Source organism: Anoplophora glabripennis, unplaced genomic scaffold (assembly GCF_000390285.2).
Source record: "Anoplophora glabripennis isolate ALB-LARVAE unplaced genomic scaffold, Agla_2.0 scaffold301, whole genome shotgun sequence".
NCBI lineage: Eukaryota > Metazoa > Arthropoda > Insecta > Coleoptera > Cerambycidae > Anoplophora > Anoplophora glabripennis.
Window position 1 is genome coordinate 550,972 of NW_019416435.1, and position 27,324 is coordinate 578,295.

At 32.0% G+C, this 27,324-nt stretch overlaps 1 protein-coding gene and 1 long non-coding RNA gene across 2 annotated transcripts in view; one reads left to right on the plus strand and one right to left on the minus strand.

Annotated features, from left to right (window-relative positions):
- The window catches only part of LOC111691526, a gene marked incomplete at its 3' end in the record, with an annotated part of 336,616 nt that overhangs the window by 250,200 nt on the left and 59,092 nt on the right, over positions 1-27,324 (plus strand). The window contains exon 7 of the mRNA XM_023454534.1: positions 24,298-24,558. Within this exon, the coding sequence (XP_023310302.1) occupies positions 24,298-24,558 (261 nt within the window). The remainder of the gene's footprint in view (positions 1-24,297; positions 24,559-27,324) is intronic.
- LOC111691525 lies at positions 264-968 on the minus strand. Its single transcript, XR_002762971.1, has 3 exons — positions 913-968; positions 709-847; positions 264-365 (listed from the first exon to the last, which is right to left on the minus strand). It is a non-coding gene; the product is annotated as an uncharacterized LOC111691525 (long non-coding RNA).

A 27,324-nucleotide genomic window follows, 5' to 3' on the forward strand; every position in this document is an offset into this window, starting at 1 on the left:
ATTACAGAAAGTATTAATTTGAATAGAAAAAATATGGATATAAGCTAATCGATTATTCTACACAAAGACTTTCCGACTCGGTACGAATTTATGATGTATTCCCAACAAAAAATAAAAGAAATAGCTTTAAGTTTATTAATGGTTCCCTTGAAATCAAATAGTGTTTTTAACGAAATAGATGTTTACATCAAATAAATTAAACCAAATGTTCATAGTGATAAGAATATATATTTATAGTATATAATTATATACCTATATTTACATATGTACATAAATACATTTACATTGGATATTTCGATTATTCCAAATTGTTCCAAAATGCCAATATCGCTGTTTGGGAAAGTTCTTTCAAAGTCCAAGTTAATCTGAAAAAAAAAACACTATATGAAACAAAACCAAATAAATCAAACTCAAACAAACTTAATGTTATACAGAAAATAGTTAAAACTATACACAAGTTAATTTTTGTGAAATGCATAAATGTTAAAGTATTGGGAATATTACAAAACGGGCAAATTTCACTTAGTAAATTGAATTTTTAATCAAAATGAAGTAGTTTTTCAGATAATAAAAAGCGACAACTTTTTTATGGCAACACTTGGGAAAATTCATGTATTAAATGAATATCTTTACAAATGATTTTCCGGATAATTAACAATATAAATTTAGGGCGAAAAGTCTTATTATTAGAGCAGGATTTGCACTTACCTAAAAATATCTGCACGGTTTCACTAGAAAGTCTCCAATCTGTTACCTAGTAATTACTCCATACTTGCTTCAACTGGTTGTAAAAAGCTTAATTAAGTACACTTTTATACTCTAACTCTTAAAAAAACCGACGTTCTTGCTGTAAACATAAATGCTATTGTACTCTGTAATGCATAGATATATTTACAACATGCAGTTACTTACCTATGTGCAAAATGCAAATGGCGGCGAATAATGCTAAACTAAACAACGAAACGTTAAGTATGAACTTCAGACAAACGAAACGTCTAGAATACGTTGCCTCGGCTAACTTCGCAAAACGCGCCGACGCACTTCACCGTGCCCTCCCACACCTGCATTCAATTTACGCAGTGTCCCACGTAAATGGTTTTACTGGGTGCGCCCGATAAATTTGGAATGAATCAAATTTTATATTTTACGGAATAATAATAATAATAACTTTTCATGAATTTTATAAAGTAAATATACATATTTACTTTGAATGGAAGGTGGCAATTCTTTGCAAGATGCAACCGACATTTTATTAAAACTTCATTTAATTATTAGTTTGTATGTACTAATTTGCTAGATGGTACATACTTGTTAAAGATTCCTTCAGTGTTATATTTTAATTATTATAAAGTAAGTTTATTATTGAATAACAAAAAAGTAATACCTAAAGCCGAAAATACCGATTTTGGTCTATTATTATGTTTTTGTATTTTTATATAGAGAGATTATTACTAATAATAATATTATCAATGTAAATGTAAATTAATGTACCTGTTTGATATTTCTATATCAATAATTTATCTGCATCTCCTTGAGGAAATTAGCTATTATTGTTAAAGGAATCATATTATTAGAGAAATTAAAATATCTTTTCAGACTGAAGCTAGTTTCTTTTCATCAAGAAACAAGTTGATGTAAAATAGTGAGCCACGTATTCATTTTAATTCCCCAGATCTATTTCAATTACGCTCTGTTAAATACTCAAATTGAGAATATATTATTCCCAATGAACAATATTCCAAGAAAATCAAGAACTTCATTTAAGAAACATCGTTTTTTCAATTTAATGATAGTTTCTTTCCATCAAGAAACAAGTGGATCTAAAATAGTGAGCCACGTATTCATTTTAATTCTAGATCAATTTCAATTAAGCTCTGTTAAATACTCAAACTGAGAATATATTATTTCCAATGAACTAATATTCCAAGAAAATCAAGAACTAAATTGAAGAAACATCGTTCTTTCAATTTAATGATAGTTTCTTTCCTTCAAGAAACAAATGGATCTAAAATAGTGAGCCTCGTATTCATTTTAATTCCAGATCTATTTCAATTAAACTCAGTTAAATACACAAATTGAGAATATATTATTCCCAATGAAGTAATATTCCAAGAAAATCAAGAACTAAATTGAAGAAACATCATATTCTTAATTTAATGATATTTTCTCCGTTTGATACTATTGTTTATTTAAAAACTTGAGAAAATCTGCATTCTCTCTTTGAATATTTACTTTTTTGTGTGGGGTTATACTAATAGCTACTAAGCCCATTTTTTTATCAGATGTTTAGTAAGGATGACTCTTCCGAATCATGCTGCAAAAACTGGCCTGCGTTATACAGGGTGACCAAAATATCATGTCAAAATTGCCAATTGAAAAATTGAAAAATATCGAATTTTTTAAATGCAACCCCCTGTATATTTTCATACCATGAGATGCAGAATTAAATTCTCTACAACTTTGCTATACCTGCTCCTATACCCAAAATTCATTAGTTTTTCATGAAATCTCATTTCTAAAGAAGAATTAATAAATAAATAATAGAATAAGTAACTGTTTATTGACAAGTATTTACCAAACTAATAATCCAGATTTACAAAGATCGTACAACGTACGATACGTATCTCGTACAAAGTGTTTTGCAAAACTGAAGGAGAGGTTTGAAAGAACAACAAATGCAAATTATGAGAAGACAAGAAGAACATACGCATGCAGTAACCAAAGCAGTAAATTAACATCGTGCATTTCTAACAACAGTAATAAAGACCTAGTTAAATTAGTAATTAACAGGTAACCGCTTAAAATGTCTGCCATTTTTCTCTAGACATTGAGCAATTCTACCACGAAAATTGCTTGACACATTTCGCAGTATTTCCGGAGTTACAGTCAAAAAAAGCATTTCTTATCTTTGTCCGTAAATCTTCTACATCTGTCGGAGGAGATTCATCGTCTTTTATATAGCCCCATAAAAAAAATCAAGACAAGACAGGTCTGGGGATTGGGGAGGCAATGGAATTGGACCGCCTCTACCTATCCACTTATCTGGATACAAACCATTTAAGTATTCTCTAACCTGAAACAGTTTTTCTATGAATTTACATAACTTTCATAATGAGAAAACTTACCGCCAGTGTGGAATGTGCAGGGATTCCATCATGTTGGAACCACTGACTGTTTAAGTCATCCGGAGGAATATGTCCCTGCAATTGGAGCAATTCGTTTTGTAAAAATTGCAAATACCCATTACCAGTTAAGTTTCCTTCAAGAAAATGTGGTCCAATCCAATGACATATTCTATGCATATTCCCGCCCAAACGTTGACTCTAAAGCGGTGTTGATGATCGTCTTGTCTTATTATTCTGGGATTATGATCGGCGTAATGGTGACAATTATGTCATCTTGTTGTAGCTTTATAGTTGCCCACTCACAAAACTGTACTCGCTTCTGAAAATCTTGCTGTGTTAAGAATTGGTGATGCTTAGAATGATAGGGGTGGAAGTTGTTTTTCTTTAACGTTCTATTAACCACACTTTTGGAAATACTAATTTCATCACTAATTTCTCTGACACTTGTAGATGGACTTTGGACTGCACATCCCAAAATACCAATGTGACTATCCTGATTACCACATGCGTGTGTTCTTGTTGTCTTCTCATAATTTGCATATTTGCCGTTCTTTCAAACCTCTCCTTTAGTTTTACAAAACACTTTTTATGAGGATATCTTTGTAAATCTGGATTATTAGCTTAGTAAATACGACTTGCCAATAAACAATTACCATGAGCTTCTCCTACGGCATACACCATATTTACAAATTTTTCTTTAGAGTAATTCATTTCACAATTATTACTGTCGCTTTTCTATTAAACCTTATGTGAATCGAAAATTTTCCAGATTATCCTTTGACAGGAGCCTACTGCGTTATTTTACATAAAGCTATTTGTAAACTTTGCACTTTTCATAGAAATGAGATTTCATGAAAAACTAATGAATTTTGGTATAGGAGCAGGTATAGCAAAGTTGTAGAGAATTTAATTCTGCATCTCATGGTATGAAAATATACAGGGGGTTGCATTTAAAAAATTCGAGATTTTTCAATTTTTCAATTGACAACTTTGACATGATATTTTGGTCACCCTGTATAACGCAGGCCAGTTTTTGGAGCACGTTTCGGAAGAGTCATCCTTACTAAACATCTGATTAAAAAATGGGCTTAGTAGCTATTAGTATAACCTGTCGGTATCAGAAAATGTAAGCAGCCAATATCGACTAGAAAAACCTTTCAAGAGAGATATCTCAAAAACTTAATATTTTGATAGAACTCTTCTACACAAAGTACCCTTTATTTTTGATGTAGAATCCGAAAAAAATATAAAAAATGTGTGTTTCCATTTAAAAAACCAAAGTTGGTGTCTGGCCAGGAAAAGTGGAACACCCTGTATAGTTGAATATATTTTTAATTTGTACATTCCGAGAAATGTGGCAACACAGTAAAAAGAAAATTCCATATATTTCTCATTTTAACATAGATGTTGGACTTTCCCGCACTAGTGGGACACGCTGTGTATTATATCTTTTATAGATCCCGAGAAAAGCAAGACTAAAGTTGCGCTATCGATTTTGATCACGCGCGACAATTTTTTTCGAGAGTGAAAAACGCGAATAATCAGCTTCCCCCACTACACCGTCGCGCGGCGCTTAATGGAAAATCGAACGAAAGTTTCGAAAATTGTTTTTTGTGACTTCTCTCTTGCCTGTACAATTAATATTTACTGTACTGAAAGCACTCTGGCTGCTGATTATGTGCATATTTTTCGCTCCGCACTTTATTTATTCAATAATAGACCGTCAAATTTGAAAGCCCTTAACTCCCCTGTTTATTAACGAATCGTGACGAATCTTTTTTCAAATTAAAGTTTTTTTTAAGCTCTTCCAGTTAAAATTAATTTTTTTGGGAAAAAAACAATGGAACTCGATACCTTTTTGTTAAATCTACCAATAAAAAAAAATGGTTGTGGCGATGCGATGGTAGACATCAAATAAATGAGTTAATTTTATTTTGTGAAACATACCTATTACATAAATGGAAGTCAGTACTTTTAGAGATAAGTTAGTAATTTTGGATTTTTGGTCAATGAATTCAGTACTTTTAACCAAGAAAAAAATGTCTATTAGTGAAACATTTCTTGATTTTGAACAAACTATTAAATCATACTCTTCATACCTTTCTCTGCAGCCACGCTTGAAAGCAAATTTACAACGCGCTTCGTATAATTTAATAAATACTATTAAATATCGAAATAAAATCATTTCTCCTTCACTTCTCCTTTGCGATATTTCCTCCAAGCTATAGTGCTCAGAGTGGCCCCTGACGTTTTGGTTCTTACACGAAATGTGATTTGTTTATGCCCTTCAGTTCAGGAATGAGTGATAATTTGCCAAACATAAAGAAGATAAAATCTTTTGAAATCAGCCCTCCCTCTTCCAAAAATAACTGGCAGGAGGTGGGATTTAATTATACGAGTCACTTAATTTTCCGGTTGTGGGTAGGAAAAGATTAAATAAATGGGTGGCGCAGGCGTTTTGTAATTCGAGTGTCTAGAAAATGGAGTTATTAATAATCACGGTATAAAGTTTTTAATCAGCCAGATTTCGCCCTTTTGAGGGTAATCTTAATATAATTTTTCAAATACTTTTAGGAAAAATTATACATGTGTTGCAGTATGATGCGCAGGTATTATCAATGATCGGCATTTCAAAAAAAAAGTTATATTTCCTCAAAAGAGGAAGTTGAAATTATTTTCCCTGATATAAACTATAAAAACTATAAAAATAAAATAGAATGTACAAAATAACAAATGGAAGAAAAATGTTGGGGAATTACAAGCAAATTCAAATAGAAAATACTACTGTGATATTAATCAATAACGAACATATCGGTCAATTTTTGTTTAAAAAATCTATTCTTATTAAAATAGTGTATGTTCCGTACCCATCTACTATTTGCAACATACGTAGTGAACATAACTAGAATAGTGCTCGGTGTCAATACAGTTGCTCAACGCATATTGATCACTTTTGAATAAATGTATGATAAAGCAAATTCATTTGAGCCCTGAGTGGAAAAGTAGTGAAGTGATGAACGGAACAAACTGTGGGTTACCTTCTGCCTGTAGGTATTTCCATCTCATTCTAAATCAAGTGGATCTTTTTTTGATTCTCACGTTTTAGAACTCAAGTAAAATTTGTCCAAACGCAAACAAATATTTTGAGGAAACTGAGAGAAATTCAAGCTACATTTGTTTTTAAACAATGTCTACTGTCTATGAAATGCGTAGAGAATTTTTGGATGAGGATATAATTATATTAAAAATGAGTGTTATCAGCACTGACTAGAGATGAACGTCTAAGACAACATACAAGTTTTTTAACTCATTGTGGGAATCAACTCCTCTGCCAATTGAAGCCCCGTCCAACTTCTGTAATATTTAGTATGCAGAATCACCAGAGACAGACCCGTTTTGAGCCTACAGATGAAAATACATCAACCTACAGATTAGTAGCTCGCTCTCTGAAAGTAGGTATAAACCAATGCTTTGTACCAGTAGGCAATGAATAGCATTAAAATTAGGATATAACATATTTTGTAGGATATATTCCACTCAAACCATTCAATATACAGAGAAACTCCTAGAAAATATTTTCTAAATAATATACAATTATCAAAGCAAGGTACAGAAAATTCGAATTTCTCACTACGAAACTATTGCTAACGCTATCAAAGGAAGTAGTTATTGGTCCGTGTGGTTCTGGTCCTTGATTTTTAGAATGATTCGTTTCCAAATTCCCAAGCAGTTGTAACACCTCGACTCGATTGTAATTATATCGTTTTTTCTGGATTTCTATTGCCTCTCTGTTGTTTTGGCAAAAATGTTCTCTTTGTCTCACTAGAATTCTGATAATAGATCTATCGCATGTTCCGTATTTGCCCTGTTCTTCGGAACTGCTGATTTTTCTACGTGGTTGTTATTCAAGTGACACTTCTGATCCTTTAACCTCGTATTGAAGTGTCCTCCCGTTTGTCTCATGTATACTTTTCTGCATATTCATGGACAGCTACAGCTGTACACCGGGGTCTTGAAGTCGTTTCGTAGCTTATCTTGAGACATGCAGTCTCTATCTTCATTTAGATATTGTAGATGGAATTAATAGTGGGTTTTCTGATTATGAGGTCTATCTGGTCAGTACATTCTTGTATATAGGGCAGACACGTTATATGGCAAACCGTTATTGATAGATATTAGGAATCCTATATTATTATTATATCCATGTATCGTCCACATATCTGAACTAAATTTTGTTTTTAGAAGCTGCAAACAGTGGTGAACTCATAGTTGCTCTCTTCAGATTGTTCATAAAACTGATATCTAAAGGAGATGGTTCATCTTTGCTATGTCTATTAAATTCTCAGCCTTGTATTGTGCTTTATGAACCTTCGATTAAGTTATTTCAAAGTTTCTTTACTTGATATTTTTGTGAATAACGACGTCACATCAAAACTCACTTGAGTCTATATGGATTCTTTGGATATTGTATTTAAAACCTTGAGTTTTTTTATGTGATGTTTCTACTTTCTCAATTGATTTCTATTTTTGTGAAGCATGTACTGGGCGAGTGAATAAGTGACTTATCCAACTGTACACAATATGAAGAAGAATGGTACCTTCGGTTTGTGAACCTTTGGAAGGTACCTACGCCAATAAAGCGTATCTTTGAATCACTCGAAATAAGGTCCCATGTCATTCCTTCTTGAATGTTAGATTATCAAATCGCAGACGCTATTTTCTTCCCAACATTCTTGATTCGGTTCTTTATTTTCTTATACATCAGTTCCTGTAGAATGTCTTCCACTTTGGATATGTATTCTACTGTTTCCAAGATTACATATCTGCCATTCACGGATATAGGAATTTCCTAATTATCTTCATTCAGTTCTTCAATGTCTTGGACATCTTTTCTAGACAGATACTACTACTTTAAAACTAATTCCTTAAACGGAATTAGTTTTAAGAGTCGGTCATTAATAATTATTAAGTCAATTTTGAAACATATTCGTAAGCATAAGCAAGTAAATTATAACTGTCCCGTTAAGAAAAAATACAGGAAAAACATTTGTTTTACACTTCTGAGAGAAGTCAATTTTATGTATGTTTTGTATATTAGCGTTGAATAGAAAAGTGATTTGCAAGTACCTACTTTTGTTTACTATTATAAATTTGAAAGAAACTTAAATCGAGTTATAATTTGATTACCTTAGTATCACAGTTCCTTTATGTCATACAATAATCTAATAATCTTTGGATCGTGAAAATTATCACCTTTCTGTAAAGGAGTTGAGTAGACATATCGACGTTGTGAAGGTTATTTCATTATGGTCTTTATGAGCTGTTTATGAGTAATAAAAATTTCAATCGTCTATCCTGGTACAATTTAAAATTTCAGTACGCTTTTGCAGCTTTACGGTTAATATGCAATATCTAGGATATAAGTCCACGTAGTCGTATCTCCGTCCTACCTACGTAAGTACCATTATAATGATATCTGGTATAATAATCCTCTTAAATAAACTAAAATTTTACAATTTTGATGACAATAGCGTGTCCATTATTGAATCTTATCTATCGAACATAACTCAGTATGTTTTTTATAATTCTTGATCTTCACACCTAACGGAAATAGTTCATGGAATTTCCCAAGGCTTAGTATTGGGCCCTATTCTATTTCTTATCTATATCAATGATTTCCCAAATTGATATAACTACTGATTTTATTTTATTTGCCGATAATACTACCGGTTTAAAGTCAAATAATAACTTAACTAAACTCACAGAGGATTCAGTGGATACGCTGCCGCTGATAAAGGACTAGTTTATTGCTAATAGGTTGAACTTAAATGTTGACAAAACTCAATCTTTGCTTTTTACACTTCGCCATATCAATACTTGTGATAACTTAAATACATAGCATTAAATTTCTTGGAGTTCACCTTGATACTAAGTTGAGTTGGGAAAAACATGTCAATGATTTATCCGCACATTTGTCTAAGGATATTTTCGTACTGCGTAATTTGGATCGTGTAGTCTCTAAGCCTGTACTCATATTACTATATAATATACTAATATTATGGTACTTTTCAGGCCACCATGACTTATGTAATTTTGAACTGGTGTCATTCGTGTCATAGTGATACAATTTTTGGTTTACAACGTAAATGTATTATAATTATGGCTGGAATAAAATAAAGAGATGATTGCACTTCAAACTGCTAAACATTCTTAGAATACCGTCAGTTTAGTTACTTGAATGTCTCATTTATATTAAAAATAATCAAAATAGATTTGTTCGACTAGAAAATTTTCATTAAATTAAATTCTTTAATAGACTTCCATCTGAGATTCGATCACTAAATTCAGACTGTTTTAAGGCCAGAATTAGAAGTATCTTAAGAGAAAAGGGTTTTACAATTTTGATGAGTTCTTTGCTCAGCAGGTTTTTAGATATATAATGAACGTTCGTAATATTTACCTTTTTATGCTGTTTCTGTTATATTTATCTGAATGTGTTTTTTAGCTTTATTGTAGTATTGCTTATATGTTGTATCTTTCGTGTTTTCCTTTCTTTGACTTGTGTAAACATTTTAATATATCGACACCAATAAATGATTTGATTTGATTGATTTGATTTGAATAGTGATATCTAATTCATTTGCTCTGATATCTGTAGAGAGATATTTTTCTATAAATACCTGCTGCGTAAATAAAAATGTATTCGGTTAAGTTACAGATACATCTGAAGCTGACGACACTCGCTAAACTTTTATTCAAAAAATAAACATTTTATACTGCTGCATTATTTGTATAAATATTAACAAAGTTTTTACTTTAATGGATTTTTCAAAAATTATAGTGCAGCATAATAGTGGAGTACTTTTCTGGTACAACTTTTAAATACAAAGAAAACAGATAAAAAATGACTATTTACGACTCCCCAGTTGTGCAAACAAAATAATAAGACTGTAATAAAATTTGTATCCATATTCCATAAAGCCTTTTATCCCGCAAACCATTAAATTTGTCTGAATCCACGTTTTAGTTTTTTACGAATACGAGCGCACAGAGTCCCCATGATATTTTTAGACCCTAGTAATAACTCTCAAGACAGGGAAAGGATGGATACCTCCTTCCTATTTGAATAAAAATATGAATGAATAAAAGTAAATAGAATAGCGAATCTCTATACTGTTTGTAGTGCAATTTCTCAGGATGGACATGATATACATCCTGGGGGAATTGAAAAAACACCATATGAAATCGTTATAAAAAAATGTCAGTTTTAGCAGTTTCAACTGAAACAAAACATGGTTTCCTTACTTTTCCTTTAAAAGTGGTTGGTTTACATTTAAGCAATTTTTGCATTTTTTAATTTATGTTAGTAATTAGCATTTATTCCTTTTGTCACAATGATTGTTTATGTACTCCTTATTTTAATTTAATTTTTTTATTTAACCAATTCACAGTAAAATTAGATTTGGTAAATCTATACGCAAATCTGAGAAAATTTGCAATAAAATACTTCAAGCACTTTAGGATAGACGATTTTAACAATAAAGAAGCTACAAGATGGGTCAGATGCTTCGAGATCACAGGATCACAAGTGTAACAATTACCCATATTACTAGTTGCTTAACCAAACTCATTTTGTCCGTGAGATGCATAGATCAAGAAGAGCGTCCACAGTAGAGTGACAAAGACAGGAGACCGTAATGGTATTGCAGGTTTGTGAAAAAATTTTACTTACGTCTGGTGAAATTTAAATATATGGGCAAATTACCTGTGCGCTTCTGAAACTCGCGGGCAGGATTAGTTTGGTCAAGCTGTAACACTATTTGGTTACTTCTATTATTGAAAACAAACTCAATCTCATGAAAAATTCAATATAAATTTAAATTTTATTTGGTTGTACATACAGGCTAACGGTAGTTTGGAAACAATTGTTATTCTTGAGGAATTTTCTATTTTTGGAATCTATATAAAAATAGCATAGCGCCTCCATTCAAAGAGTATTGTAACACGGAACATTGGCTGCCCATCGGTAATATAAAAGAGATCGATGACAAATTTTCTCTGTATCCTCTTTTTATATACGTTCCAAATTGCTTTTTCCTTGATGAAAACTAGCTATTCTTTTAACAATAGGTTCACTTCATTGATCACTCTGGACTGAAGTTTGTGGTTGACAGCGAATATTTTTCGGCGTTTAAAAGCCCCTGTCTGAAATAATTGCAACAAAATTTATTATACAGGGTGTCCGGAAATGATGAGCAAAAAATTCAGGGGATAATTCTAGACCGAAAATAAATCCTACCTCTTTCTATAACATTTTTTCCAAAACTGATTATTAACGGAGTTACAGGGTGTTAAAGTTAAATTTTATTTGCAGTTTTTTTGCAATACCTTTTGCCACACTCATAATATTTTGACGAAATTTCGTATATGGGGGTGTTTCGGGATGAGGATTATAATTTTGCCCACCGTTTTTTCGCATTTTGTAGAGGGCGCCACATACGAGCCTTTATTTTGATTTGAATGGTTCCAACTTTTTTGTGCTACACTTTATGCGACTTTTGACTGAATATTTTTGTTCTCCTAACCTTTTGACATAAAAAAGGTATACTTTATTTGTTTCGATAAATCTAACCGTTTTCGAGAAAAACGCTAAAATAACATTGCTTGCATGTGATGAATACGAAATCATTTTAATTTATTTTCTACATTAAACATAGCATGCTTTGGAAACAAGCGCTTAGTTGCCTTGGAAACAAGTTTGTGGAGAATTAGTTTTGACAGATAGTAATTTTGTACAAGTTCTTTTGTAGTAATTGTTATCATAAAAATAATAATAAAAATGAACAACAATTACTCTAACGTGGAGTTGCGGGACATGCATTATTATTACGGTTTAGCTGCTGGCAATGCTCTTGCAGCACGACGTTTGTATCGCGAAGCATTTCCAAATAGAAACCTACCCCAATCGCGAATGTTCAGTACTATTCATCGAAGACTGGGAGAATTTGGATCGTTCAAAACTAGAATTTTTGATGTAGGTCGACAACGGAATACTAGAACAGCAGAAGCAGAAGCTCGTATTTTGAATTCGATAGAGAATAATCCCAATGTAAGTATAAGAAAAATTGCTATTCAGGAGGGCATTCCAAAGAGCTCCGTACATGAAACAATACGCGAACAAAACCTTCATCCGTACCACTACCAAAAGGTGCAAGCCTTATCTGCCGTAGATCCTGCTGCTCGTGTGAATTTCTGCAATACAATTAGAATACTTCATAATGGTGACCAAAATTTTGTTCGTAATATCCTTTTCACGGACGAAGCTGGATTTGGCCATGATGGCTTAATAAACCTCCACAATGAGCATTTTTGGTCTGATGAGAATCCTAATTTATCAATAGAGCGTGGTTATCAAAATAAGTTTTCCGTCAACGTGTGGGCCGGTATTGTAGGGGACTACTTAATTGGGCCACATTTCTTTCCACAAAGACTCAATGGTGAAGTTTACTTGGATTTTTTAAGAAACCACTTACCTATTCTATTGGAAGATGTACCACTCGGATTAAGAAATGCAATGTGGCTGCTTCAAGATGGCGCGCCACCGCATTTTAGTTTAGCGGCCAGAGAATTCTTAAATGAAACTTTTCCTGAAAGGTGGATAGGACGCGGTGGTTTTGTACAGTGGGCCCCTAGATCCCCTGACTTAAACCCAATCGATTTCTTTTTTTGGGGCTATCTGAAGACGCTTGTATACAGGACACCTGTGAATAGCGTCGATGAACTGAGAGAAAGAATTGTTGCTAATTGTGAGGTAATTAAGCAAAAGGAAGGAATATTCCATAGAGTTCGTCGGAATTTTTTAAGAAGAATTAATTTATGCATTGAAGAGGAAGGACGTCACTTTGAACCTTTGATTTGAATGTTTAATTTGTATTTGTATTGTTCTAGTAACTTATGTATTTTAACCTTATGATTTTGTTAGTAAACCATTCTTTATTTGTTGAGGACGTTATTTTTTTATTATTTATCATTAACCACCATCAGCGTAACAACAAATTTTCACAAAAATTACTATCTGTCAAAACTAATTCTCCACAAACTTGTTTCCAAGGCAACTAAGCGCTTGTTTCCAAAGCATGCTATGTTTAATGTAGAAAATAAATTAAAATGATTTCGTATTCATCACATGCAAGCAATGTTATTTTAGCGTTTTTCTCGAAAACGGTTAGATTTATCGAAACAAATAAAGTATACCTTTTTTATGTCAAAAGGTTAGGAGAACAAAAATATTCAGTCAAAAGTCGCATAAAGTGTAGCACAAAAAAGTTGGAACCATTCAAATCAAAATAAAGGCTCGTATGTGGCGCCCTCTACAAAATGCGAAAAAACGGTGGGCAAATTTATAATCCTCATCCCGAAAAACCCCCATATACGAAATTTCGTCAAAATATTATGAGTGTGGCAAAAGGTATTGCAAAAAAACTGCAAATAAAATTTAACTTTAACACCCTGTAACTCCGTTAATAATCAGTTTTGGAAAAAATGTTATAGAAAGAAGTAGCATTTATTTTCGGTCTAGAATTATCCCCTGAATTTTTTGCTCATCATTTCCGGACACCCTGTATACCAAAGACAAAAAAATAAATAATTTTTTAAAATCGTTTTTAAAAACGCTTATGTGTTACTATTTTCTTAAGCAGCGGCAGCGCATGTTTTATTTTCGAATGCCAGTATCAATGACCTCTGATAATGACCTAGATTAGCTGAACTATATTACTGTTACTACGTACACCTGACGCGTATGTAAAGAAATACAGTACCTATGTTTTCAGTCTTTTTTCTTAATCCAAAATAAATAGCAAGAAAACTAAAAAGTAAACATTTAAAGCTTACGAGAATAACATCATCACCGAATATATCGTCTGGTACATTTTTATTTTAGTATTCGACTTTATCGTTTCGTGAAAAAGTGTGCTTATACGAGTAGTGCCTTTGTGTGCTGTAATTGTATAACCCTATAAAGTTATAAAGTTAGCTTTCAAGTTTTTGAGGGATATAATGAAAAAGCATGTATACGAATCAAGAAAGAGTTCTCTCACCTCTATCATCTCATGTTCAAGGTCGTTTGAAGATTAAAGTAACAATAGGAAGTGAAAAATTGCCTACTTTTGTTTGTTTATCTGTGCCTTTTTACCTGCACACCTGTTTGTTTGCTTGTTAGTCCATATTTTTCGTCCGCCTGTATTTGTTCTCTGTCCATCCGCCTAACATCCTGCCTTTTTACCTGCCTTTCTGTCGGTTATTCTGTCTATCTTCCTGTCTAACTAAATGACTAAATATTTCTGTCTGTTTTTTTGTCACTCTGTCTAAATGTCCACCGACAGTCTGTCTGACTCGTCAGTTAGTCTTCTTACCTTTCTGCCTACCATCCTCTCTCGGTTTTGTGTGATTGTACAAAAACTAGATTAAAAAAACTTTTGAAAAAGCCTTCAACAATTCAATTCGCTTCTCTTAGCATAAGTGTATTAATCGAAACTCGGGCGAGAATGCTTACGTTGTTCCTGGAATTATTTTCGAATAGCTTTTCTTTCATGTGCTTTACTTGTGTGTCCCTTTAGATTTCAACAATAGTCTGCTAACATATTCTTCCCCCAAACACCTTGATATCTTTGTTTAAACTCAGTCAGGTCCTGGTGTATTCTTTGGAACCACTAAAGATGAAAATGAAGAAACTAACGTTTCAGATTCATATGACATTTACTGTTTTTACCTTGCGATTTTATGTATGTAATTACACTCAAAGTTAATTAATCGCCATATATTTTCTGTTAGAATTATTTACTTACTGCCACAGGTAAATTTTTTGTAATGTTTGCGAAACACCTTAAAAACAACTTTGGAATTTGGATCACCTAATGATATTATCACTAAACGTAATAAAAACTAATAACTTCAGTACATTCCTCCACTTTCAAGGATATTTAAAGTGCGTTAAGGCTTCGTTTATAAAGCAGCGATGAACGCCCGCGATCATTGTCAGAATCTAATACATTAAATTTAATGGAAGCGTTCTGTAAGACAAGTGACGTTCAATGTTCGGCTTTACAAAACGTTTCCATTAAATTCAATGTATTAAAGCCTGACAATGTTCGCCGGCATTCATCTCAGCCCTAAAAGTGAAAACCTTAAGTAAAACCATGTACCTAATTGTTATGGCGCAATTTTGAAATTAGATAACTACCAGGTCTATTATGTAACAATGCATTTAACATTTTAAAGGCCGTTAATATTATTTTTGTATTTTAGATTTTTTTTTATGTTTCTGTGCTATTGGGAGCTATAAGATAAGTTGTGGTCAGACATATATTTTTGGATTTGTATGGGTTTATATCTTCTCTTCGAGAAAGTTTATTATGAATTTTTCATTTTTTGCTTCTTTTTTTTATGCCCAGGATATTTTGAACAAATTAACAAATTAAAAAATATATATCCTGAATCTTTATAATGCTAACTAACTTTGTAGATTGTAAAGATAAAAATAAATATCACCGACATCCAGCTCAAGCAGTGATGATTTCCTATTCATAACAACTTGAACTACTCCTACTCTGCCGTCCTTAGTAAAAAGGTGGTAAAAGACAAAATACAGTTACTGAGAAAAATGCACAAAACTTTAGTGCCTTAGACTGCATATATTTTAAATGTGTATCAATTAAATTTTAGCATAGATGCAAAAGATTATATTCAAAATATTTTTCAGTAAAATTAAATATAAATTTACTTTCTTACAAAAAAATATATCAGTTATTGCTTTTATGCTTCATATTTCATACTTGAGAAAAACTTTTACACGAAGTTAAAAGGTAGTAAGTACCGTTTTTTCTGCACTTGCCGCTTTTTTACTACTTAGCGTTTGAGTTTGCCGCTGCAGTATATCATAGAAGCATTTGCTTTTTACAGGGTTATTCACATAACCTTCCTTACCTTTTTATTTCTATCTAAAAAAATTGTAAAAAATATATAGATTAAGGATTTAAGAAATTTTCTTGCTATTTTAAAGAAATACATAAAAAATTAATAGAACGTTGCATAAATATGCATTGGTTCACTGGAAATCTTATCATTTCAGTTGGTTTCTAATATATTTCTGTGAAATCACAAGAAAATGTTTTAAAACTTTGATATTTCAATTTGTTTTTTGGACAAGGCTAAAAAGATAAGGAGGTAAAACGCTATGACAATAACGTAAATGGAAAAATCTAGCGGTATACTATTTTTATATAGCATATACCTAGCGTCCCAATGTTTATTTTTTATTTATATATTTCCTAGTTTCGCCATAACCTAGTTGAGCACACTCAAATAAAAAAATATTTAAAAAGGCAAAGAATAAGAAAGACATAACAAATAACTAATTGATTGTAATAATAATAAATTGTATGATAAAAAATACACATTATTTTCTAATTACTTATTCTGAGTAAGAATCTGTAAGGTTTGGCACATCATTTCAACCAAGTTTTCCCAAAATTATCTTTTGCGCATTAGCGGGCATATATTTCTTATTATAGATTTTTTTTTAATCTGCTATTCCCCTCAGTCTTTGTCTTGAAGAAGGTATGTCTTTTATTCCTTGTTTAGCAATTCTAGTTTTAAGAAAATTTAATTCTATTCCTTCGTGTTAAATCGCTTATATACATCAAAACATTCACATACATTTTCTTTGTCCATATTAATTTCATTATTAAAATCTTTTAATTTTGAAAAGAAAACCAAGATGTAATAGTAGTTTGTATCTTTGATTAATTTTGAAATACCTGTACTTCCAAAACAAACATTCTCTAACAGCTTATCGCAGTTTTGTTTTCTTTTACTATCCAGGAAGTTCCTTGAAGTTGGTTCAGTTATATTGTCTATATCACTTGATTGGCTCGATTCTACAAATATTAAGGGCGGTCATCAAAATTCTTCAGCTTCTGCTTAACATCTAAATATATAAATTTTATAACTAATCGTATTTAAGTAATACCATAAAATCATACCCTTAGTTCAATCGTACAAAATACTTTTTTCACTGTTAGTATTACTACTCTATTTCTAATATTTAAATAATGAACTGCCGATCCTCAAATGGTCCCTATAAACACTGACCAGCAGTTCTTTAGTAAGTATTTAACCTACTTTAATTTCCTGGAATACGTTTTATAACGAAAAAAAAGCCCAAACAATAATACCAAAGATATTGGTTGTTCGGGTCTTCTCTATTCAAATAGCAGTACTTGCTGGCTATTAGGTTAGTAAACAGTGATATGACACATATTTGTTATGAAATAAGAAGGCAACAAGTCCTTACAAAATGTGCCTTGCGGCTAGCTTTCTTCATATTTTATACTTACTGCCTTTTCGCTTCGTATAATGTGACGCTGATTTGTATATGTACTAAGACAAAATGTCTCAACTATGTAAATATCTTCAAATGCCGCCTTCTTTATTAAAAATTGCACTTACCCCCTTTTCACTATTTAAAATGATGACGTAGTGTACTTACCTCTTTTTGTTTTTTTTGAAAATAAAATAGAATTTTAATTTTTTTGGTTATTATACTGATATTTATAGGTTCAAAAAAGACTAGTCAATCAAATAAGCCTAAAACATAAAAATCTAAAAAAATGTTGACATTCAGATTAAAATTTTAACAGTTGTTTTGATCGCATCTCGGTACCTAACAGTTGGATATATTTTCTGAGTGTTGAAATATCGATTTTTTTGCATATTTTCGTATCCAGTAACACCAACATTAAAATTTGCGAGAGAACCAGATTTGGAAATTGCCAAGATGACATTTCATTTATATGCAAACAGTGACTTATTTGACTAGGATTTTTCGTCTTAGTTCATACGAGTATTGCTTGTGACGCAATGGAAAAGATACAGCGGTTTTAGTGTACGAGTTACAGTTACATTTGAATACTTTTCATTAAAGATTAGTATTGCATATCTATAAGAAACGTTCCATGACATTTCACAAGATAAATAGGTTCAGCCGGCAGATTCTGTACAACCAAGTAGTTTCTGTAGATGATTTTTGTAGCAGCACGTCCATGAAGAAGTGTTCCTACTTCGTGTCCGTTACAGATGAAGCAACGTTTGCCTATAATCGAATGGTAAGCTCTATAATTTACACATTCAACATCGTTTCTCTGTGAACCTCTGGGCGCTTCATCAATCAATATATGTTAAGTTTCTGGAGAAACCGTTACACGAATTGTTGAGGTAACGCTCCACTACAAGATACAGACACTAATCTGGTTTCTTCAGTATAGGACTCTTTTAGTAATCAAGCCTCAAGGATGCCCTTAAATAGTAAGTTTTCACAACAATGGATCCCTTTGATCCTATGATATGGTCACCTCGATCACCTAATATCACATTTCGTTAGTATTTCGTTGAAATCGTTGGTATACAGCTCGTCAATTTCTACTGCTGACAGAATTTCGAAATACGCCTGTAATCTAGAAAAATGTTCGTCAGAATCAATGTCTCTGGCATGTGTCTCTCCATCTTATAAAGACCAATATTTGTAAAACTGATAAGTTTTAGATCTCATTTAGTACCTATTTTGCTATTTTTAATAGTTTTTAATTTAGATTAGCTTTTGTGCAACAATATGGAGTCCTTACAATTATTATTTTATACAGGTTGTTTACAAATTACGTAGAATTTTTTAATGGAAGGAAGTCATATATTTTTCTTATGTTTCTAATTTCACAGCTAATTATAACTCCTGGTAACTTCTAGTTACCTAATGGAATCAGAATCATTTGCTATTCGCAAACACAGTGTTGTTAAGACAAGTATAAATATACCGAGAATTTGCAACAGTGCTGTGTAATATGTGTGTGTTAACTCTAAATTATAAATAATGTCTAATATTCTGTTTACGAATTACAGACCCGCTTAGGTAATTTTTTGAACTAATTATGTTTACGATTACCAGTTGGCACCTAACCTAACTGTCATAAGAATGCGCCTAGTCATTACCACTTAGATTATTAGGGGCTCAACTTGACGCGCGTATGTTCTTTTGAGGTGACAGATAAGTTATTAGATAAAGCAATAAAACAATTCAATGATTTAAGAAAATTTATAATATTTATTTAGTCTTGTGAATTTAAGTTAGAAATATACTCTAGTTCCACAAACGACAAAAAGATTTTTGTAGTAAACGTTTGTACAGCAATGACAGTAAAATCGCAATTTAGCATTCATTGGGGATGCAAACTGTTAGTAGTTATTTGTGACTGTTACTTTCGAGAAATGAGAAAATGATCTTTATTAACTACATCAACTCCGACGGATTATAAAGGGAGCATAGAGTGAATGAGGAATTAGAATGTATCATGAGTAAGGAATTGTGTAATTAATGAAGATATGAACATGTCTGTTATAAAACCATTGTTAAATACAATACCGCATATTGAACATAGCAGGAAAGCAACATACGGCTACTAACGATCGAATACAAATCGCGCCTGTATTCTTCATGGTGTAAACACAGTTTTTTTTCTGCTTTTGCTTGGTTCATTTACTGTTTATTACATTAAAATGGAATTACCGATTGAATTAGTACTTACTCGAAAACAATATGTTATATGACACAACTAAAAAAGTTATTAAAAAGGTAATTAACTGACAAAGTAATTCATATAAATTCAAAAAATATTTTTCTTAATAAATCTTATTAAAAAAATATATATAATAAAGATATTTGGTAAAAGGTTAACTAAAAAACAATTCACATTTATCTAGCCTTATTATGATCAACACTTTTGACAGTCATTTTAAAAGTTTTTTCTAAAAGTTTTGTGTTTTTATATACACCTAATTAATTTCGTTCTATTAATATAATAAACTCTACTTATTCTTAGGGACTTCTTCCCATTCCATAAAATACCACACAAAAATAATTTTTCAATTTCCGAATCTGACTCGGAATCCAGAAGATCCTATTCGGCAAACAGAATTATACAAATATGTATATAAAATTTGGATTACGTGCTCAGATTCCATTCCTGATTTCTTTTTGTACCAATCGTTATTTTATTTTGTACAATTCTACACAATATAAAAAAAATGAAGTATATTTAAATGTCTAATGGCTTTAAATCAGTGGATCAAATTCCAATAAATTCAATTCTCTCGAGATACAACGACCCCCGAAGAGAGCTAAATAACTCATTGAATTTTGGCAGCAAATCTTCTCTATTGAAATGCAAAATATTGAATTAAGTCTGAATGATGAACAATTAAATGCTCACACAAATCAGTTAGGACTTAATTGCTCAGAAACATCCAATATCTTTCGATTTAAAGTATTAAGGGAAAAGTTTGTGAAATAATTTTATACAGGTTTAACAACTTCTTAATTAAAGGCAAACAAATCTAATTTTAACAGACGGGCTATACAACTGATTTTACAGGGCAGTATTGAGGTTTTTATAGTAAAATCGGCTCCCAAGATTGTTTTCGAGTTTCGTAATGTAATTAAAAATGGAGTTAATAGTTAGGCATTTATCCATGTCATGGTTGAATGGATTTTCACTTCTTTCATATCTAACATTCTGATCAGATGCGTCAGGTCGTAATATTAAAGATTAAGTAACTGTAAGAGTATTTTTGCTCTAACTTTAGGTAATGTATGAGTATAAAGACCTTCATTTGTTTCGCTTATTTGGCGCATGATTGAGGAATTTCTGAAATGTTTGAAAATGTTTAATAAATTTGTTGTAAAGTAGGTATATCAAGACAATTGTATACAAAAGAAGAATATGTCGTAAAATTTATTCTTGTAAATATTTTCAAAATTCAAATTCAGAAGTTCCGTAAAAATATTATTTATAATTTGAATAATTGAAAAGGTTCATATTTTGGAATTATTATTAAGTTATATATTTCCAAACCAAATCGAACTTACTATTTTTGATTATTTGTCTTCAGGATATATTCCAAATTTTGGAAAGTTATTGCACCTTTTATGTCAATCACCACGCAAGCCTCTGTATTTCTTATTCTAAGTACAAGATTTTATTATAAAATTAGTAGAAAAATTTTTATACTAAAGATTTTGGATAAATGGATAGAAAAATACTAATAGATTAAGTCCTTCTAAAAATTTCTACGAGTTGAACAACAATACATATTTAGGTCCGAAATTTCTCTTTTAATTAGGAACTATGTGAGTTTTATCATTCATCTCGTATGTAATACAATAAACTGACGTTTACAAAAGAGATAGTTTGTTTTTTATTTAAATTTATTGAGACACATTTGTACCATTGAAAGAAATTTTTGAATAAGTGGCATGCTACTATAGAACTTCGAAGAAGCGTTGTTTATCCCTGTTTCACATATACATACGAATATGTATATCTGAGCATATCCCTTTCGCGTATTTGTATATTTAACATTTGATTATGTTATATCAGTGTTTCTATTTGTTATTTTTTTGCTTTCAATTAGTAATATGTAATTTTTTTGATATCCTCAATAACCTCGTTTTTTCATATCTATATATCTTCCTTTTTTATTTTCTCTCTCATCTTTCAAGTAAATAAATTGCAAAAGCAAAACCCATCCTAGATATATTTTACTATCTGGATATAGTGCTGTCTTAGCAACCTAAGTTTGGTGGATAATAAAGGAAATGTGACCAAGAGTGTGTGCTGTACGCATAATAAAAATAGATTATCATCAGCTGTCAGGCAATCGAGTCTTTGTCCAACACATAGGACATGCATATGACTTGGTCTTTGATAATATCTCTTTTATTGTTAGAGATATCAAATCTTACATCATGTAATACTAAAAAAGCTTCTTATCTAAACGTAGTGTTGCTTTTTTAAAAATTGAGTTGGTTTTGTTTCTACACTTTTTGACATTCATTTGTTCATATCAACAAGTTTAAAAGATAAATAAGGAAAAGTTCAATTATATAAAAATCGTTTTTCTAATTCTCATATTAAGATCTACATAAAAATTCCTAGTATACTCTAACTTTTCCTTATTTAATTATTTTCTATCATATTCTAGTTACAATTCCAGATAAGCTTAAATATTTTCAACTTTTGCAATGGTATACAATATTTGAACATGTTTTGAAAACAATTTAATTTTTACGAAGCAATCCCTGTACCTAATTTTAATGATATCAAAGATATTTACAGTTTCATCAGAAGTTTCATTTTATCAACTAACTTTAGTTGGTTTGGATTTTGATTAGACTTTGGCTTCTAAACACTACATTAGTTACACAAATTAATCAAGCTATAGATTACTAGTGTGAATTTTGTTGGATTTTTATCATGTGTGCAAAAGTTAAAATTTAACACATGTTTAATTTGATTGCTCCGTTGTCAACTGTGTTAAGTTAAAATTGTAACACCCTATCTAAATTGAAAATGATAAGTTCCATTATTTCCATCTAAATAATCTGGATTAGCGGTGACATTATATACAGGGTGTTTCTGAAATAAGTGCGCTCCGTGAAAAGAGGATAGAGGGCAAGAAAATGAGCAACTTTTAATAAGCAACTAATGGTCCAAAATAATACGTTTTAAATTAAAAAAAAAATCACATGAAGGTTTTAACAAATTTAAAGCCGTCCATGGTGCGGCATCCAGCTGTACCTTTGATATCGAAGTTGCCGTACTGCGAAAGCGCTGATGGCGGTTTTAACGGTTTAAATTTTGTGCTCGAAAATGCTGAAATTTATTGAAATCTCGTTTAAATGTTATACAAAATTAAACAAATAAACGAATTACTTATCAATAGAAGATATGCTCTAGAAAAATTGTTCAAAGTTGTTTCCATGTGCTAATAAACATGCTTCCAAACGACGGTCAAAATTAGTCCGCATACGTGTAAATACTCCCGGCGTTTGTCGAATTTCATTAGTTGCAGCGAAAATACGCTGTTGAAGATTGCTGCATCGACAATAGGCGTTCGGTATACATTTTATTTCATACACCCCCACACAAGAAAGTCCAGAGGGTTCATATGCGGACTTCGTGCTGGCCAACGTACAGGACCATTTCGTCCTACCCACCTTTCCGGAATGTTGGTATGTAAAAATTCACAAATTGCACGAGAAACTTGGGGAGGGGCACCATCATGCATGAAGAGCATTTGGGTATGGATTTATAAAGGGATACCTTCCAACAAATCTGGTAAGTCGTTTGTTAAAAACTCTAAATAGGCAGCACCATTTAAACGTGCAGGTAACAGTATTGGTCCGAGTAATCTGTTATCAAAAACACTCACCAGACCTTTACTGAAAACCAAACCGTTGCTGGAACCTAGGTCTCTGTACAACGTGAGGATTTGCATCACACCAATAGTGAATGTAGTATCTAGAAAAACAACATTCATCCCTTGCACCTTGCTTGTAAAATCCAGATCTTGTGCTATTTGATGTCGAAACCACTGGCAAAATTCCACACGGGACTGAAAATTATTGTTATTTAATACCTGAACCCTTTGTATATGATAGGGGTGTAATAATTGTATCCGTTTCACGCCACCCGGTATAAATATACCCACTAAAGTACTAAAGAACACACGACATTCCGACGTACCATCAGATTTACTTGTGGGAGTTACATGGAACGTCAGCCAATTAGAGAAGCGCTTGACGCATGTAGCGATTCCGAAGCATTCTGTAGGTTCACGTGCACAAGATGCACAGCATCGTCTTATATGTATGGTTAATTTCCTTAATTAATTTTCTCGGAAACAGAGGCATTTAGACCATCAATTGCTTAATAAACATTGCTCGTTTTCGTGCCCTCTATCACCCTTTCCAAGGAACGCACTTATTTCAGAAACACCCTGTATAGAGATGTATTATTAAAATCATTTTATAAATATAGATTTTACAGTGAATTAGTAAACGAATTAGGCCGTAAGTTTGGCTCGCCTTTGTGTAAAAACAATTTTTCTTAGATATTAATTTTTTATCTCGTTTTATCGGAATAGAATAGAACTTTGCTGCATTATGGTCGTACCCTGTATAATGTTACACAAGGTTTTTTTCCTTGTGTACCTCGCGAAGTTCTATAACCACCAACAGCAGACATGCTTAGTTCCGCTCTAGTAATGATTAAATCATTTGCAGGGCGACTTAGTTCAGATGAAACCCGTGCCTTCCGGCGGGGGCGGCTGTGAGCTAAAAGCCAAATCCGTGGAACTTCTGGTGTTGTTGCACGGATTAAGACATGAAAACCTTAATCCGCTCATAGGATGCCTGGCCGAGCCCCCCAGGGCCGCTTTGGTGTCCGAATACTGTGCGAGGGGATCACTCCAGGATGTACTTCAACAAGATGACATTAAACTGGATTGGTCCTTCCGGCTGAGCCTCCTAACGGATCTCGTTAGGGTAAGTGATATTTAGATTAGCCGTTGTTCATATAATAGATTCGGAAACTAGAAGTTATATTATTATGTGTACGAACATGCCCTCAAACCGAGAGGTCGTCTTAGAGCGTGATGCTGGGGTCACACAGAGCGATGCTGGCTATTTTAGCTATAAATGTAGCTACACAGAGTTACGTTAACGTCGATACACCAACGATATTTGATGTTAGCGGTAAAAGAGGTCAGTAATTTTTGAAAATGCTAATATAAAAGCCACAGAGTATTACCATCTCGTTTGCGGCTTACTTTAAAGCATGTTTCTCTAATATTAACATGAATTTTCCTGAGTTTAATGGTTCTAATAGTAGTAATATATTTTCTTTCTAATACATTAATGAACGTACAGCGACCTACTACCGGCAGCACACCTTTACGAGTATTTTAAAATACGTAATATTTTTGTATTTTGCATGTGTACTTCAGGTATAACAAATCTTAGAAAAGGATTCATCTACAGATGAGCTTGAGCTCATTTTTTGGGCTTTACCTTACATGGATTATAATAATAATAATAACAGGTTTTTATTGCAGCAAATAGTTATAACAAGGTTAAACAATATAAAATATAACTTAACATAATAATATACAAATATGCTGCAAAAGGCAGAGTTCGCATTCACGCAACATAAAGTTACATGCGTTCTTCCACTCAACCCCTAACTTATCACTAACATTACATTACATAACATGATTGGGTAGAACACTATTCACTACGACTACGACAACACATTGTGAAGTAACATATATTTAATTTTATTCTTAAAAGAAGCTGCGCATAATATCTTAATATCTGCCGAAATTTTATTATAGATCTTTGAAACATTATAAGTAAATGAAGATCGAAATAGAGTTGTTTTATATTGAGGTGTTGTTAAATTATTTTTATTATGTACATTACTTTCATGAACATCAGAGATAATTATTTTATGGTAAAAAATGCAACAATGCGCCAATCGACGTTGCTCCATATTCAACCAACCGAGTTGTTTCATATGACCAGAAACATGGTCAAACTTACGTAAGCCACAAACAAATCTTACACATGAATTCTGAACCAATTGCAAACGACGCTGCTCAATTTTGAAGATAGCAGGTCCATATACTACATCTGCATAATTGAGGTGAGATAAGACTAAAGATTCACATAAAATTTTTTTACACTTCTTATTTATGAGGTGTCGGCTGCCATAAAGTAGCTTTAAGCTGGTATAAGCCTTTTTAACAATTAAACTTACATGTGATTTATAACGTAAATCAAAATCTATGATTAATCCTAAATTCTTGGCACTAGTCGTTACTTCTAAAATATCGTTACCTACACATATAGCGATATCTTTAAGGTGTCTACTACAAGCAGATCTCCTACCGAAAAACTTTACTTTCGATTTTGTTGTACTTAAACCAAATTGTTCAGATATCTTCAACAATGCCTCCAAGTCCTGATTTATTCTCTCACACGCAATTTGTGTATCATTACCGCTGAACGAATAGTATAGTTGTGTATCGTCTGCATAAGAATGTGACTTACAAGACTTAAGTATTTTGCAAAATTCGGAAGTATATAAAATAAAAAGTAAAGGTCCAAGAATGGATCCTTGCGGAACTCCACAGCTAACTAACTTGAAGTTTGAAGAAGTATTATTTAAGAGAACAGATTGTGAGCGGCAATTTAAGTAATTATTTAACAAACAAGTTGCATTATTTGAAAAGCCTATGAAGTGCAATAATGCCAGTAACAGTTGATGGTTGATACGAATGGAATAATCCAAAAGTATGAGCACTGTTAATTTGTTATTGTCTACTTGTGTAAGTATGTCGTCAGTAACATGTGAGAGTGCAGTAGCACACCTGTGACCTGGGCGAAACCCAGATTGATGTATAGGTAGAATATTATTAGCATTAACGTACTGACGTATTTGATTTGCTAAGATTATTTCAAATACTTTAGACAACACACAAAGTAAACTGATGGGTGTCAAATCCGATAACTGCTCTGGATTATTAACTTTGGGGAGAGGAATGACAAGAGACCGTTTCCAAACTGAAGGATAAACATTATTCTCAATTCAAAAGTTAAAAATATGCAAATATGGCAATACGTATGGACAACAGTACAGTAGCATATCTAAACTTATGTTGTCCGGACCTAACGCTTTTGATTTTATTGAGAGCAGGGTTTGAAAATTTTAAAATTAGGCGTCATTTGAATAGTGAACGAATTATTAACATGTAAAGTGTTATACAAATAATTATTTAATATGTCAACATCAAGAACAGTATTTGCACTACTACAATTACTAGCAAAATAGTTATTAATTTCTTCAACATTACTTAAAGCCGCTGGCACTTGAGGGGTTGATTTATTATAAATATTCAAATTTCTAAACTCTCTCCACATATTTTTACTACTAGTTGTGCGTATTTTAAATTCAAGATAAGCCTTTTTTCCTTCTTAATTGCATAATTGAATTCATTTCTTAAGGATTTATAATAATCAAAATGTTGCATATTTTTTGTCCTTTTATACTTCGTGAGAGCTTTATCACGTAAAGTCATCATCAGTTTGATAGTGTCAGTTAACCATGGTGCTCTCCTTTTAGTAATTCTTACAGTTCTGATAGGAGCATGGATATCGAATAAACTCTGAATGAGCCTAAAGTATTAATTTTTTCATACATCGTATTCATTACAGGAATTGATCAAAATCTGTTATGTAAACATGATTATA